We start from the raw sequence: 14,234 nt of genomic DNA on the forward strand, positions 1-14,234 counted from the left end.
GAACCTGATATATCACTTCAGTGATTCGTGTCATAATCAGAACAGCTGCACTGAGTCGCTAATACAATATTTCCTTGTGCAAAGATGTGACTGAGTACATGGATGCCTCTGGCAAAAGGATAATACAGACGCTCCCTGACTTACCCAAGCGTTCCATTCCGGAACCCCTTATGTAAGTCGAAATTTGCATAAGTCGGAAACGTATCTCCGGCCATTACGCAAAAAAACCCAACAACCCAAACCCTCCTATTTCTAGCTTACGGAAGTTTTTCCGTAAGCTTGGATTTGCATAAGTTGGGTTTGCTCTATAAAGCCAAATGCCTTTTGCCTCCTACTCATTTTTTCTCTCCAAAAATGAATTTTAGTTGACTTAACCTGTATACAAGTTTAATTTTCTCTAACAAAGAGTTACATTATTCTGTGATATTGAAGAGATAGAGACTAATAATAACGATGGGGTGAAAAAATGTAAGTTGAATACTTTTGCCTTTCACAATAGCATTGAAGTTATGTGGGTTTTTCTGTACTGACAGATGGAATGCACCAGGAGTTGAGAAATGAACATGGAGAACTAAGGCAAGGCCATTCCACATATCTGGCTTCAACAAACAGAGAGATAGTCTTACTTGCAAATAAAATAAATACCAAAGCATACAATAGCCCGCTGTGAAGGTCAAGGATTCACATCCTTCATTGATTTGCAGGTGCACAAGTCAGATATTTTTCTAAACAGTGTCAGGAGATAACTTGGCATCTGTAAGGGTCTTCTCTCAGACACACACCTGGTGGCATGTATGGACAGCAGGGAGGCATCCATAAAAACAGACACAGCGCTCTTGAATGTAAAATTTTTCAATTCACTACACAAATCAATATTGAATACCTTGGAAAAAACAGGGTCAATTCTGATCTCATTTACACCAGTGAAAAATCTGATGTAATTCCATTGACTTACCAATATATATGAGATCAGAATTTGTTGTTCTTTATTTATAGCACAAAAAACTTAAGGCCCATTTCGCAGATTTTTCTATTTTATTTGTATGTTAAACTCACTGTTTGCAAGAGCCCCCTTGAGTGAAATAACTATTGACTACATATAGCAGATGCTTTTGCAGATAATTTGCAAATGTATTTTAGAGCACTATTTAATTCTAGAGCTGGGAAAAAATATTCAACTTTACCAACCTTTAAAGAAAATTTTGGCATTTCTTAGGAAACTACTGAAACATATTCCCTCTTCATGTCCTTTTGGTTAAGTGAATGGCAGAAAGCCTTATAAAACATGACTTTACCCTGTGTCTATGGTAGTAATTCATAATGCTGTCTGTAAAGTCATAGGCCCAAATTTAAGGAGTTTCAAGCACAGATCTTAGTCACCTTCTGCTTCCTCTGATACGGGGATGCGCTGGGGGCTAACTTGGCCCCATCCTCACATAAACAAGGCTGGTCTAATTTATGATGGCTATCACAGTCTAGTAGCCCAAGACTCCCAGAGTACAATGCACTCCAGACACTTCCCGTAATGCTTCTATCACTCATGATATGATTTGGTCTGATATGGTGGTGTTAGCAATCTGACAGCTGTTTCTTCTGTCCCTAAAGAACTCTGGCCATCCCACATTGCAGGCACGGCTCAGTAACTCAGAAGAACTTAATAAAATAAGTATGAAACCAAATGGTTGTAGCTGACATACTGTGTCCTGTTCCCGCAACATTACCATTTGAAGATAAGCACAATTTGCAGAATTCTGTGCAAGAGCCATTCAAATTTTATTCATTGAAAGCTCCTGAGAGTTTGAAGTTTTGGTATTCTGGAATTAATTCTACATTTCATGTTAGCATGAATATATGTGGCCAGAAATCATAAGTTAAAGAAGACATAAGGGCCTATGCAAAGGAAAAGGGTTAAAATGAATTGAACTACAAAAAATACAGTATGACCTGTGCTTTTTCCTAAACAGGGTTCCCTGGAAAGTACAGAGCAGTTCTTAATTTTTAAATGAAGCCCCTGCTTTTACTGACACAGGAACACAGCTTTAAATTTAGTAGTGGTGGGTAAGGGGATGGGGATGGAGTTTATGTGTTTAGATCTTAAAACAATCATGGCTTGATATGCTGCAGGCTAGGAACAAACATTCTCTCTTTTTTTCTTAATAAATGGTTTTAAGAGAAGAATCTACTTCAGAATACACTGTACATTAGCTATTAGAGCAACCAATATGCAAAAGAAGCAGGTAATAGCTAGCAAACCAATTCTGCCACCCCCAGTCACGTGTAATACCTTACTCCTCAATAGCCCCAGAGAAATCAGCGTTTAATGGTACTAATCAATGTGAGTATGTGTGGCAGAATATGACCCTGTGTGATCAATCCACTTTTTTGATTGACTATTATTCAATGTGAATATCCGTACTGAAATTTTATAATAACCATAACCATCACTTCCTGAATAGATTTCCAATGATCATAAGCATATCATTAGGGTAGACAGAAAAGGAGTACTTGTGGCACCTTAGAGACTAACATCGGAGTGAGTTGTAGCTCACGAAAGCTTATGCTCAAATAAATTTGTTAGTCTCTAAAGTGCCACAAGTCCTCCTTTTCTTTTTGTGGACACAGACTAACACGGCTGCTACTCTGAAATCTGTCATTAGGGTAGACAGTAGTTCATATTGAAAAACTGATTACAATATACACTAGAATAATAAATGTAACTGCTAAATAGGGTAAGTATAAAATCTCTTTTCCACATTGCCATTACAGTTACCATTATGTTCTTCCATATTTACTTGGAAAAGAATGTGCTTGTTAATGCCCCACAAATCTGTAATGCAAATGCCTCCTACCTTGTAAATCCAGAGATACCACTGCTGTGTCATCCTCTAATCCTTCAATCACCTCACATTTATATCTCCCATAATCCTCCAGTGTTATATCTGTGATTACAAGAGAAGCATCATTTTCACTGCCTTTTTTCAGAAACACCCTGCCCTGGTAGTTTCCATAACTCTTCTGGTGGAGTCCCATTGCGACAAAGACGTCCACTTCCTTGAGGTAATCTGAGGTGAGTTTGGTCCACTTGACACGGATCTTGTGGGTTCCTGAGCCGGCTGATGTATGGTCACGGTAAAATTTACACGGTAATGTGATATTGCCACCCCTGTGTGAGAAGACTTTCGTTTGTTCTGCTTCCACAAGTAGACGGGGTCCATTTTCTAATAGAATTTGAAAAAAAAGAAAACAAAACAAACAAATAAATAAAAAGAACCATTAGTCTGCATTCTAGCTTTTACAAAATGGGATACATGATCTGTGCAGTAGTAAACGTTAGCTATTTGATACAATAGTTCTGCATGATCACTCTCCTACAGCTGTGTTGTACTATACTGCAGGTATTTAGTACCAGGCTTACTATACTAGTTTTATCCTTGATAATAAATCTCTACAATTTGAAATGAGAAGGTACCTCTAATGTAGTCCTTGCTTCATTGATGAATAGGCTACTAATACATAATTGATAAATTAACATTAGTAAGTAAATTATTGATTTCATCTACTTACAAAGGGCCAGACTGTGACCCAGCGAATGCATGAAGGATGGGGTACAAGGCTACATTGTAACAGGTAACAATTCAAAAGGTAGAGCAGTTTGTGGTCTCACTACTCTCCTTCCAACACTGGTGGTCAGGGAGTGGGCAGGCAGGAGGGAGGATTAAGGAGCCAATCCGCACAGCTGAGCTGCCACCCTGCAGGAAGTAATTTATGACAAGTATAGGAGTGGGGCAGATTACTTTCCCTTGAATAAAGAAAGGAACCAGCATGTGTTCAGGAAGGCAAAGGACAAAAGACTTGTCATCAGTGGTCAGCACAGAGTTAATCTCCCATGACTCCAAAGAGTCAGAGATCCTTTACATTGTACAAATCACAACCTTATGTCTTTGCTCAATGTAACCCTGTACACAACAATGGTTTTTGAGAACACTCAATGCCCTTCCATCAAAAATCCGTCATGCACAAGTGTGGTCACTCACAATGGATCATTCTCTTAAAATGTGTGGTCCTTTGGGGTCCAGATTATGGAACCCTTATTCATACTGGTACTCATGTGAATAGTCCCACTAAAAGCAACGGGGCCTACACGTGGATAAGAGCGCTCAATGAGTGTGAGGAAGAACTCCACAATCTGACCCTTGATTCACATACTACTTTGATGGCACCACGACCTTGCAGTCAGTGAAGATTTTTGACAGGGTGGAATAAGATTATTCATTTGAGGCTTGTTTTGGCCCAAACTGTATTACTGATGAGCATTTTTTAAAATAATAATACAGCAGGCACCAGTACATGAAAGGATGTCCAATTTTCTCCTCATATTTTATTGTAGCCCTGGAGCTAGGGTTAAATTCAGTTGACTGAGGTTCCCTAGTGTTTGGAAGCTTATCCAAATTTATCTAAAACTTTTGTCAACTCCTCTTCAAATGCCTTTCTTTATGCTATCACCAGCCTTCTTTCAAGCCAATGAAATCCCCCCTCCCCTTCCCTTCATGTACGCATGCACACGTCATCAACTCCTCCTTTTCCCCTCTACCCCAGATTCCCTGCTCCAGGCTCCATTTTGCCTTCAGCAGGCCGCTATTCCTGGTACTCTGACAGATCATCATGTTTAGTACAGTCAGCTGAATCAATTGTTCTCTTCAAATCTCGTGTGCTCTGGAGCTTCTCTGTGTCAAACATACATCATTCAATAGACTGTGTTGCCTTAGGACAGGGATCGGCAACCTTTGGCATGTGGCCCATCAGGGAAATCCACTGGCGGGCTGGGATGGTTTGTTTACCTGCAGCGTCCGCATGATTGGCCAATCGCAGCTCCCACTGGCCATGGATCGCCGTTCCAGGCCAATGGGGGCTGCGGGAAGTGGTGCGGGCCAAGGGATGTGCTGGCTGCTGCTTCCTGCAGTCCCCATTGGCCTGGAACGGCGAACCATGGCCAGTGGGAGCTGCAATCGGCCAATCATGCGGACGCTGCAGGTAAACAAACCATCCCAGCCCGCCAGTGGATTTCCCTGATGGGCCACATGCCAAAGGTTGCCGATCCCTGCCTTAGTCTAACCCCAGAAAGCACAAGATTTGAGGTGGCAATCAGCGCAGCAGCCCAGCTGCCCAGTAGATAGATTAATTCCCTTCGCAGCGCACCTCCCCCACCCCCACCTCTGCTCCATGCGTAGCTTGCCAAAATGGATGTAGTACGCTCAGCCCTTCTGGAAATAGCTCCAGATTCTGTTGTCTTTTATCATTAAAGACACTGACTAATACTAAGTAAGGAATCACCGAAGATCCACTTATTACAAGAAAATTAATAACCCACTGTACAAATAGGACAAGAAAAAAGACTTTGTAATTCCACAAATGTGGTCTGTACTGAACTGAACTGCCTAGAAATGTGCATCCCAAATATAGGGTCTAATTTTGCTCCCATTGAAGTTAATGGCCACGGGCGGTGAGTATCACAGACCAGGTGATGCTGAGCCTCCCCAAACAGCAAGGTGTGGGCTGCCTATGCTCCATTCCGAGGCCCCTGTCCTGCTTCCCACTCTTCCCCTGGGCCTAGGCTGTGGTTGGGACTAGGGCAGGCTGGCCGGTGGCCTGGGACTCAGGGCAGCTGGGGCTGGTGCTCGTGCAGCCCAGCGCTCTGTGGCTGCGGGTGCTAAGGGTCGTGCCGCCTGCCTGGCACTCCAGGGCTGGGGGCACTGGAGGCTGCGGAGGGGAGCTCGGGGCTCTGGCAGGGGAGGGGAGTGACCTCGGGCAGAAAGGGCGTGGCCGGGGGCTATCCTCCCTGAATGGGTGGTTCACACACTGCCTAAGTTAATTGCACAGATCCAAAGCCCATTGAAGTCAATGGCAGTTTTCTATTCACTTCAGTGGGCTTTGGATCAAGCCCTTAGGACCAAAAGCCTAGAGACACATGAAAAAGTGTAAACACAATTACTATGACTGAATGCACAAAAGGCATGCAGTCCAGATAGGCAAAGAAGCCCTGGAGGAAGAAAGGAGTAAGATGGGACTTTGAGAAGCAGGAGAAAAGACTATGGAACTGCAAGTATGAGGCCTTTTGCTGCAGCCACAGCAGCAGCCATGAGCCAAGAAGCAGAAAGTCACATCCTCACATTCCATCTAAAGTGCATTAGAACAATGAAATATCAGGCTTTTAAGAAGGCGCTCCTGAACTAATAGTACCCACCACCACTAGATAAGGAAACAGATCTTAAGATGTTTTTTTAAAAAAACCCTTTGTCTGATAGCATTCTGTCTGGCAAGGAATCACTTATCATCTGTTGTGTTTGTGAAATCTCTACTTTATCATTTTGCCTTTATGATCCCTACTTCTCTATTGTTTATCTGTATGGGTTCTGCCTGGTTCTTTGTTTGTTTCTGTCTGTTAAATAACTAATTTTGCAAGATTTAAATCAACTAAGGTGATGGGGTATGGTTAAATAATTGTTTTGCAATATGTTAGAATTGACCAAAGAATTATTTTGTAATACTTTAGTAAAATGATGGGTTACGGTGTAGCTAAGCAGGACTTAAGGTTCATTATATAAACTGGGCTCCAAAAGGAGGTTCTTTGGAACCAACTCCAGGACACAGCCCAAGATCAGAGCTACCAGACCTCAACACTCTACCAACTATATCATACAAACGCTGGAGTCCCAGATGACCTGAACCTAACTGGCCACCAGGAAAAGTTCATCTGCCTTATTGGGAGTGGTGAGCCTTGTATGCTTAGTGTGTGCATTCTGTTTTGGTGATTGTTAATAAATAGAGGTTTAGGATATTACTGTGTAAGGTTCTTTCACTGATAAAATACCCCGCAAACCCGCAGAAGGTTATGCCCTGAGCCCCAGGAATTGGGTACGAGTGGGTTCCTAAATTAAGAGGGTTACGCCTTGCGCCCTGGGAACGGGGTAAAGGTGGATGTCCTAGAATAGGGGTAGTCAATTATTTTTTGTCAAAGTCAAAATTTCTTGGTCAAGGTATAGTCAAGACTCCAAAGAAAATAATAATAAATATAATAATAATAATATAACATGTAAATAAAAAGATTTGGGGGTCTGTTCAAAATCATCTGGCGGTCCAGATTCAGCCCATGGTCTGCCTATTGACTACCCCTGCCCTAGGATCATAGAATACCAGGGTTGGAAGGGACCTCAGGAGATCATCTAGTCCAACCCCTTCTGCTCAAAGCAGGACCAATCCCCAATTTTTGCCCCAGATCCCTAAATGTCCCCCTCAAGGATTGAACTCCCAACCCTGTGTTTAGCAGGCCAATGCTCAAACCACTGAGCTATCCATCCCCCCCAGAGGGAGGGAGTGAGTGAGTGAGTGGGTGAAAAAAGGATCAGACAAGATAAGTTCTGAATGAAAAACATTATACTGTGGTCCACACCTTATCCATCCAGTTGTCAATGTGTGCAGTGCAAGCACTCATTTTGTGCCGCCATTGCAGTGACTGCAGGAGCCACACAATAATGTCAATATTTTTGGAAGCAGCTCTAGGCTTTTGATCGTTTGAAAAAAATCTGTTGGGTAAATGATACATTCATTCCCCAGTAATGGGCAGCATACGCTTGACTCCCGTATGCACTACATGTTGGGGTACATGAAACTTAGGAAAAGACATGTAAACACATCAGGAAATGCTGCCTTTTATCATAACATAATTTGCATATCTATTCACATTCAGAAGGTATAATCACAGAGACAAACTCATACAGCAACTTACTAGAGACAGATTTAAGAGTAAGATATACGGCATCCCAAATACTTTCGTTTTTAGTCAGGAGGGAATGTGCAAAAAAAAAAAAAATTACTATTGTATGTGCAGAATGCCTATGTAATCAGTGTTGGCAGCTCTTTCAATTTCCTCCTGACTAACGTAGGTTGAGCTGAGTTGTAACCAGTCTCATTATAATGAGAGACGTTCCATCCCTCTTATTCTACCTGCGGGAACCCCCCCTCTGATTGGTTGCTCTTCCCCACTCCCACCACCAATCAGGGCTGCTGCAGGAGGAAGGCAGAATTCCTTCCCCCTCCCCTCAGGATAGAGAAGTTTTTTGGATAGAGGATGGGTAGAGAGAGCAGACGACACCATTCTCACAGGAGGTGAGGAGGGAGCAGAAAGAGCCCATCAACTCAGGTGATTCTGCTCACTCCTCCCCCTACTCCCCTGTGAAAAATGCATCTGTTTGTGGGCTGCTCTTTCCCCTGCTCCTGTGTCCATCTTGGCAACACCAGGCCAGGCAAGAGAAAAAGGGGCAGGCAGGAGGAGAATCCCTGGAGCTACTCTGCCTCTCTCTTAAGCCTGGGAAAGGAGAGAACTGAACTCCACATTAGCTCCGCCTGCGCAGGCCTGGGAGAGGAGGGTGACAAGCCCCAATACCTGCTGGAGAAGCAGAGCTGGGTTGTGGGAAAGACAGATGTGGGGCTTATCGGGGAGGAATGGCTGTGCAGTCTGCAGGGGGTGCACAATGAATTGCTGGGCTCAGAAACAGGCAGATGTGTGGCTAGGGAGGGCACAAGTTAAATGAATTAAAGTGTTGAATTTTGAGGACAGCTAGAAGCTCTGTACCATCAGGCAGCCAGTGAGAGCTCCTACGGCCGGGGCCAAAATCACCTTACTCAGTAAATCAGAGGGAATTAGCAACACTAATTGTCTCTCTCTCATACACACACAGATTGGGCAGGAGGGAGTTCACAAATCAAAAGAAAAACCAAAAACACAAGATTATCTTTTTTAAAAAAAGAAATAAACAAAAAAATCCAACAAAACGCTCATGATTTTTTGGGGTCTGACTCATGATTTTTGAACTTTTGGAGCTGGCAATATTGGGTAACCTTCTGGTGACTGTATGTTGCGACCAGGGGCGGCTCTACCAATTTTGCCACCCCAAGCAGTCACCGCCGAATTGCCACCGCCGCAACAGCCCCATTCTAAATGCCGCCCCAAGCATCTGCTTGGAAAGCTGGTGCTTGGACCCGGCCCTGGTTGTGACCCTTCCCCGCCCCCACCTGACTCACAGAGCACCTGACTGCATTAAAACCCAGCTTTAGCTCAAGGTGTAGCAGCTCAGCCTTTAAATCTGGAGGTCCACAATTCAATTCCCACTGTGTCAGCCAAGATGGTGGTCATCACATTTGTATGTTGTTATGTTTATTTTCCTTTGTCTAGTTGCAGAGTTTTTATTGTTCTGGGTTAGATTCAGCAGAATGAATCAGAAATCACTACTTCCTGTGCCACCAAAACCTATTGCACTAGAGAATCGAGCTCTGGAGGAAGGCAGGCAATATATCCATCACCAATATACACCTGGATAGGATGCTTCAGCCTGGAGCCCTGCCAGCGGAAGTTATGGAAGGTAATACATCTAGGAACAAAGAATGCAGGCTTTACCTATAGGATGGAAGACTCGGTCTTAGAAAGCAGAGAAGGATAGAATCATCAGTTATAACCACCTCAGCATGACCTCTCAATAAAACGCTGTGGCTACAAGGGCTAATGAAATCCTTGAGTGTATAAAAAGAGGAAAATCAAGCAGAAGTAGGGAAGTGTTGGAGAAGAGCTAAGCGCTAAGTCTGAACTGAAAAATCATCCCTCAAAATGCAACAAGTGAAAGTGCTCACAAAGCCTGCTAAACTTTGAGCAAGGAAAGTCTCCTGAAAACCCATGTTTGGAAAAGATAAGAATATGACATTGAAGACATTGGAGCATGTTGTTCTTCATAACTTTCCTACCCAAATAAGAAAAATAAAAGTTATTTTAATTTTTCACCTTACAGAAGTGATCTTGTCCCAGTACACAGCATTGTTAAAAGAGCTACTAGATTATTATTTGTGGAATTGTTGTAGCCATTTTAATCCCAGAATATGAGACAGACACGGTAGGTGAGGTAATATCTTTTATTGGACCAACTTCTGTTGGTGAAAGAGACAAGCTTTCGAGAGCCACAGAGCTCTTCTTCAGCGTATTACCTCATCCACATAGTCTCACTCGAATATTGTGTCCAGTTCAGGTGTCTGCATTTGAGCTGGATGATATTTTTTTTGCCAAAACTCTATTTTTTGCCATAAAAAAAAAATCAGGTCAACCAAAATGTTTTGCAAACTTATGTCAAATTTACTGAATTGTTTCAGTCAAAAACATACATTACAAAAGAAATCTGAAAACAAATAAATAAATAAAAAGTTCAGAATGAAATGTTTTGATTATTCTGTTCAAAGAGACTTTTTGTTTACAAATTGACTCAAATTTTATTTTTTTTTAAAGGGTAAAGAGCCTCAACAATGAAACATTTTGTTTTTGGTTCACTGAAAAAATTGAAAATATTCTGTTTTGGGCCAACCCAAAGCAATCCCCCCATATCCTCCCCCATATTTCAGAACAGCCAGCAAACTGAAAGATCAATTATTCACCCAGCTCGAGTCCACACTTCAACAAGGATGTGGAAAAATCCCAGAGAGTTCAGAGGAAAACCACAAAACGGATCCAGGTGGTGTGCTGAGTAGGGAAGAGACAGAGAGTGTATGAATTGAGTGTATTCAGGCTGACCAGCACATGAGGGAAAATAATAGACCTATAGGGCTGGATGCGTCCTTGAGAGTTCACCTTGGTCAGCCCCGCACACTGAGGCAAGACCAAGTTTACCTAGATGATCCCTAACAGCTGTTTGTCTAACTTGTTCTTAAAATCTTAACTACCCTTATAGTTAGAATGTTTTTCCTAATGTCTAACCTAAATAACCCTTGCTGCAGATTAAGCCCATTACTACTTCTCCTACCATCAGTGGACATGAAGAACAATTGATCAGCATCCTCTTTATGACTGCCTTTGACATATCTGAAGACTGTTCTAAGGTCTCCCCTCCGTCTTCTTTTCTCAAGACTAAACAATTAAACTAAAAAAGGGAAAAGCTGGGTGGCAGCAGAGGCATCCATTAAAGAATTTATAACTGTTACATCACATGTCCAACCATAAACCCAAATTCATGCTGCTTTAAATGACATCTAGCTCAATGGTTGTTTGAGCTGCGACTATTTATCTCCTTTTGAGATTAAATAAGCCATACACATGGGCACCTGAGCCCTCTACAAAGGGGTAACAGGGATGAAGGGGCTGGATAACCTCTAGACATTCCTTGTGACTTGCAGAGAGATCTGATAACAAAGATAAAGTTCATATCCTGGCAATTACTCTTATCCTCCGCTATATGATCAGAAGTAGGTTGAAAGAAATTCGCTGGCCAGATTTTTCAATGGAGTAATTCCAGGCACTGGCCATGCCAAAGGGATAAAACATTTTGCCTCATAAGGTAAGCAGCAGTTTATTCTAGAAGTTCAATACATCAGATAACAGAAATAGGCATGGGAATAAATCACCATTTCCTTCATTTTAGAATGACCCAGAAGGAGACTCTCACTGCACTAAAATTCGTAAAATTTGCAGAACGACTTACTGGAGCCTTCTCAAATTAGCTCCTGTGAGAAGAATATTTAAAAGAAGAAATTCCTTTCTATCAAAAGAGTAGGTTGCAGTATCTCAACTTGTTAAAGAAATTAATTTGTTCAGTTGGATTATGGTACCTCTAAACTAGAGCTGGAGGTGTAATTGCCAGCTTGGATAGACTTACAAGTGATAGCTCTGATTGAGCTAGCAGGTTAAAAATAGAAGTGTAGCAGTGGCGGTGCTAGCAGCAGGATGGGCTAGTTGCGCTTCCTATGAGCCCATCTGAAACCCTAGATAAGAAATTACACCTCCTGCTCTGGTGTGCAAATACCCTTACCCACTTCTCCTGTGTCTTGCCTCACTGTTTCCCTTGTCTGACCTGAAGAATAGCGCTGTGTAACTCAAAAGGTGCCTCTTTCAGCAACAGATAAAATATATTAGCTCACCCACCTTGTCTCTGCCATACAAGTAGCACTCTTGTTCCCATCATTGCTATCACTATGCATACACCTCCCCCATTGACTTCAGTGGATTCCCATGTAGATGACTAGCAGACTGATTTATTAACACACTGCTTGATCTCTCAGTTTAGTTGCACCTGCTGGTTTATTGACTATATTAGCTCAAATTCTGCCCTCAATCCACACTAATAGCTTTCAGTGGTTCTCACTGGCTTCTGCACACGAGAACAGAATTTAGCCCATTATGACTAATGGCATATCTGCTTTGGGAAATTATGAGAATATTGCAGGGCAGGAAGCAAGAGTCTGGGCAGTGTGTAGACACCATTCATGCTGCTATCTGTGGCCCTTGTAGAATGGTCTTTGTCAGATTTTATCCATCAAAAATTATTCAGAATGTAATGTTTGTAATGCCACTCAACATGATAAATAAGCACAGGCCAGAGTTGAAGGGAAGAACTTACAGTCCAGCTACAAAATATGTGAATAGTGGAAGAAAACCACAATTTTAAGAATTTTTCCTTCAGCTACACTGAGTGTGTTTTGTCAGGTAGCTTCTCTGTACTGCCTACATGATCTATAGTTTCAGCTGACGGGTACTATTTTGCTCCCACTGGTAAAACATGCATGGAGTTATTAGCTTGATTTGATTCCTGCTTTGAAGAGCCTTGCTATTCTGTTATATAATTTGAGCTTAACCTTAGTCTTAAAATACGATCACTCGCTCCTCAGATAGGGCAACAAAGTGGGCCATATTGCCTTTATTTAAGGATTCAGTAGCCATTACAAAGGTAACACTAATCAGCCATTATAGCTAGGGAATATTGATACTAATAAGACTACATTTGAGTATCTGAAGTGAAGAATCTGTGGTAGTGACACATTTTTAACACAAACCAGGAAGAATTATGCATGGAAACTTTTTTTTTCCCCTGTGTTTTTGTTTTGTTTTGTTTTTTTGGTGAAAAACCTCTCAACATTTGTTGTCAGGCCAACACAAGCATTTTTGCTCTTATTTGGCTGAAACACCAACTATACTTCATTTGTATCAAGAGAGAGAAAAATGCATAAATGTCAAAGTTGTATTCTTCCAGATTGAAATTTGTCAGGAAAAATTATTTTCCACACATTATTTTTATAAGTATTAATGCCAGATATAAGCCTCTGATGCATAGTGTCTCATCATCTAGTCATAGAGATGCCAGATAAATCTAGGTTGAAAGTTCACATAAAACTTTACCAATCAACAATGCTATGTCACTCTGTACCTCAGAGTAGCACCCTGGAATGCCCATATTCACCACTATCAGATAATTAGAATATGTTTTGTACAAAGTATGCCTTGTGAGGTATCATTTTAAAAGTCTTGATCTGTTGAACATTAATATCCTATTGAATTTTATGTGCTATCATTATATGTGAAGTTATGAAGTTTTGCTTATGTGTGTGTTACTGAAATATGTTGTTAGGTTGGGAACACACACAACCAGCTTTTCAGGTACAACAGTGGAGTAGCCAGACAGCGGTTAATGGCTCATCAACACTTCTCAAGGAAAGATTCCACTATCTTGTGCTGCCCTTGAGCATAGACTGACAACTTGGCCAAATTAGGTGATGGATCGGTTATCTGGATAAATACCCACTAGGGGTCTAAGATCAGATGGCCCTTAAGTGATGACTTGTATTCAAGTTTCAAGTAGTGAACTATTAGTTTGCACCAGATTGCCTCTAATTTAGATGATTTTACACTTTTTTGGTAATATTATGAAGAGAAAGCAGATAAGTATTCAGTTCAATTAAATGCAGCAAACCCAAGAAAAATGAGGCAGGAGCCTAGAAGGATTAATAGAGATATTCTTCTTGCTATTGATCTGTGTTGAGATTTTTTTTGTCTGAGTAAGGACTGCTGGGAAACAGTTGGCCATGAGAGGGCAGAGATAGGCCTGAGAGATTTGCTGCAAAGAGGCTATATTGGGGCCATAAAGACCACTGTAGAATCAGGGTTCTTCTCCCCCCCACTTCCTCCCAGACAAAAGAGCAAAACACTCCAGGTCAGTATGCTAATTCGGAAAGTGGCTGGTATCAGATACCTTGTATTGCGGCTCTGGCTGCCAGCAGCCCCTCACTAGATGAGCACTTATTGTGAGGAAGGGGGAGCTCTGAGTGCAGAGGACCTCTCCATACATGGAAATTTTGCCTGTTCTTGGTTGATTAATATGTCTTTCTTTTTCCAAAGATATCAAATTTGCAAGTTTGCTGCTTACACTGTGGTG

The 14,234-nt window shown here is 41.8% G+C and overlaps 1 protein-coding gene across 3 annotated transcripts in view; it reads right to left on the bottom strand.

Annotated features, from left to right (window-relative positions):
- Positions 1 to 14,234, bottom strand: part of HAPLN1 (hyaluronan and proteoglycan link protein 1) — a 90,597-nt gene that overhangs the window by 24,653 nt on the left and 51,710 nt on the right. For all 3 annotated transcript variants that reach the window (XM_074952820.1, XM_074952817.1, XM_074952818.1), the window contains exon 3: positions 2,850 to 3,218. In XM_074952820.1, coding sequence (XP_074808921.1) covers positions 2,850 to 3,218 — 369 coding nt within the window. The remainder of the gene's footprint in view (positions 1 to 2,849; positions 3,219 to 14,234) is intronic.

The sequence above is a fragment of the Natator depressus genome, chromosome 5 (genome assembly GCF_965152275.1).
Source record: "Natator depressus isolate rNatDep1 chromosome 5, rNatDep2.hap1, whole genome shotgun sequence".
Lineage (NCBI taxonomy): Eukaryota > Metazoa > Chordata > Testudines > Cheloniidae > Natator > Natator depressus.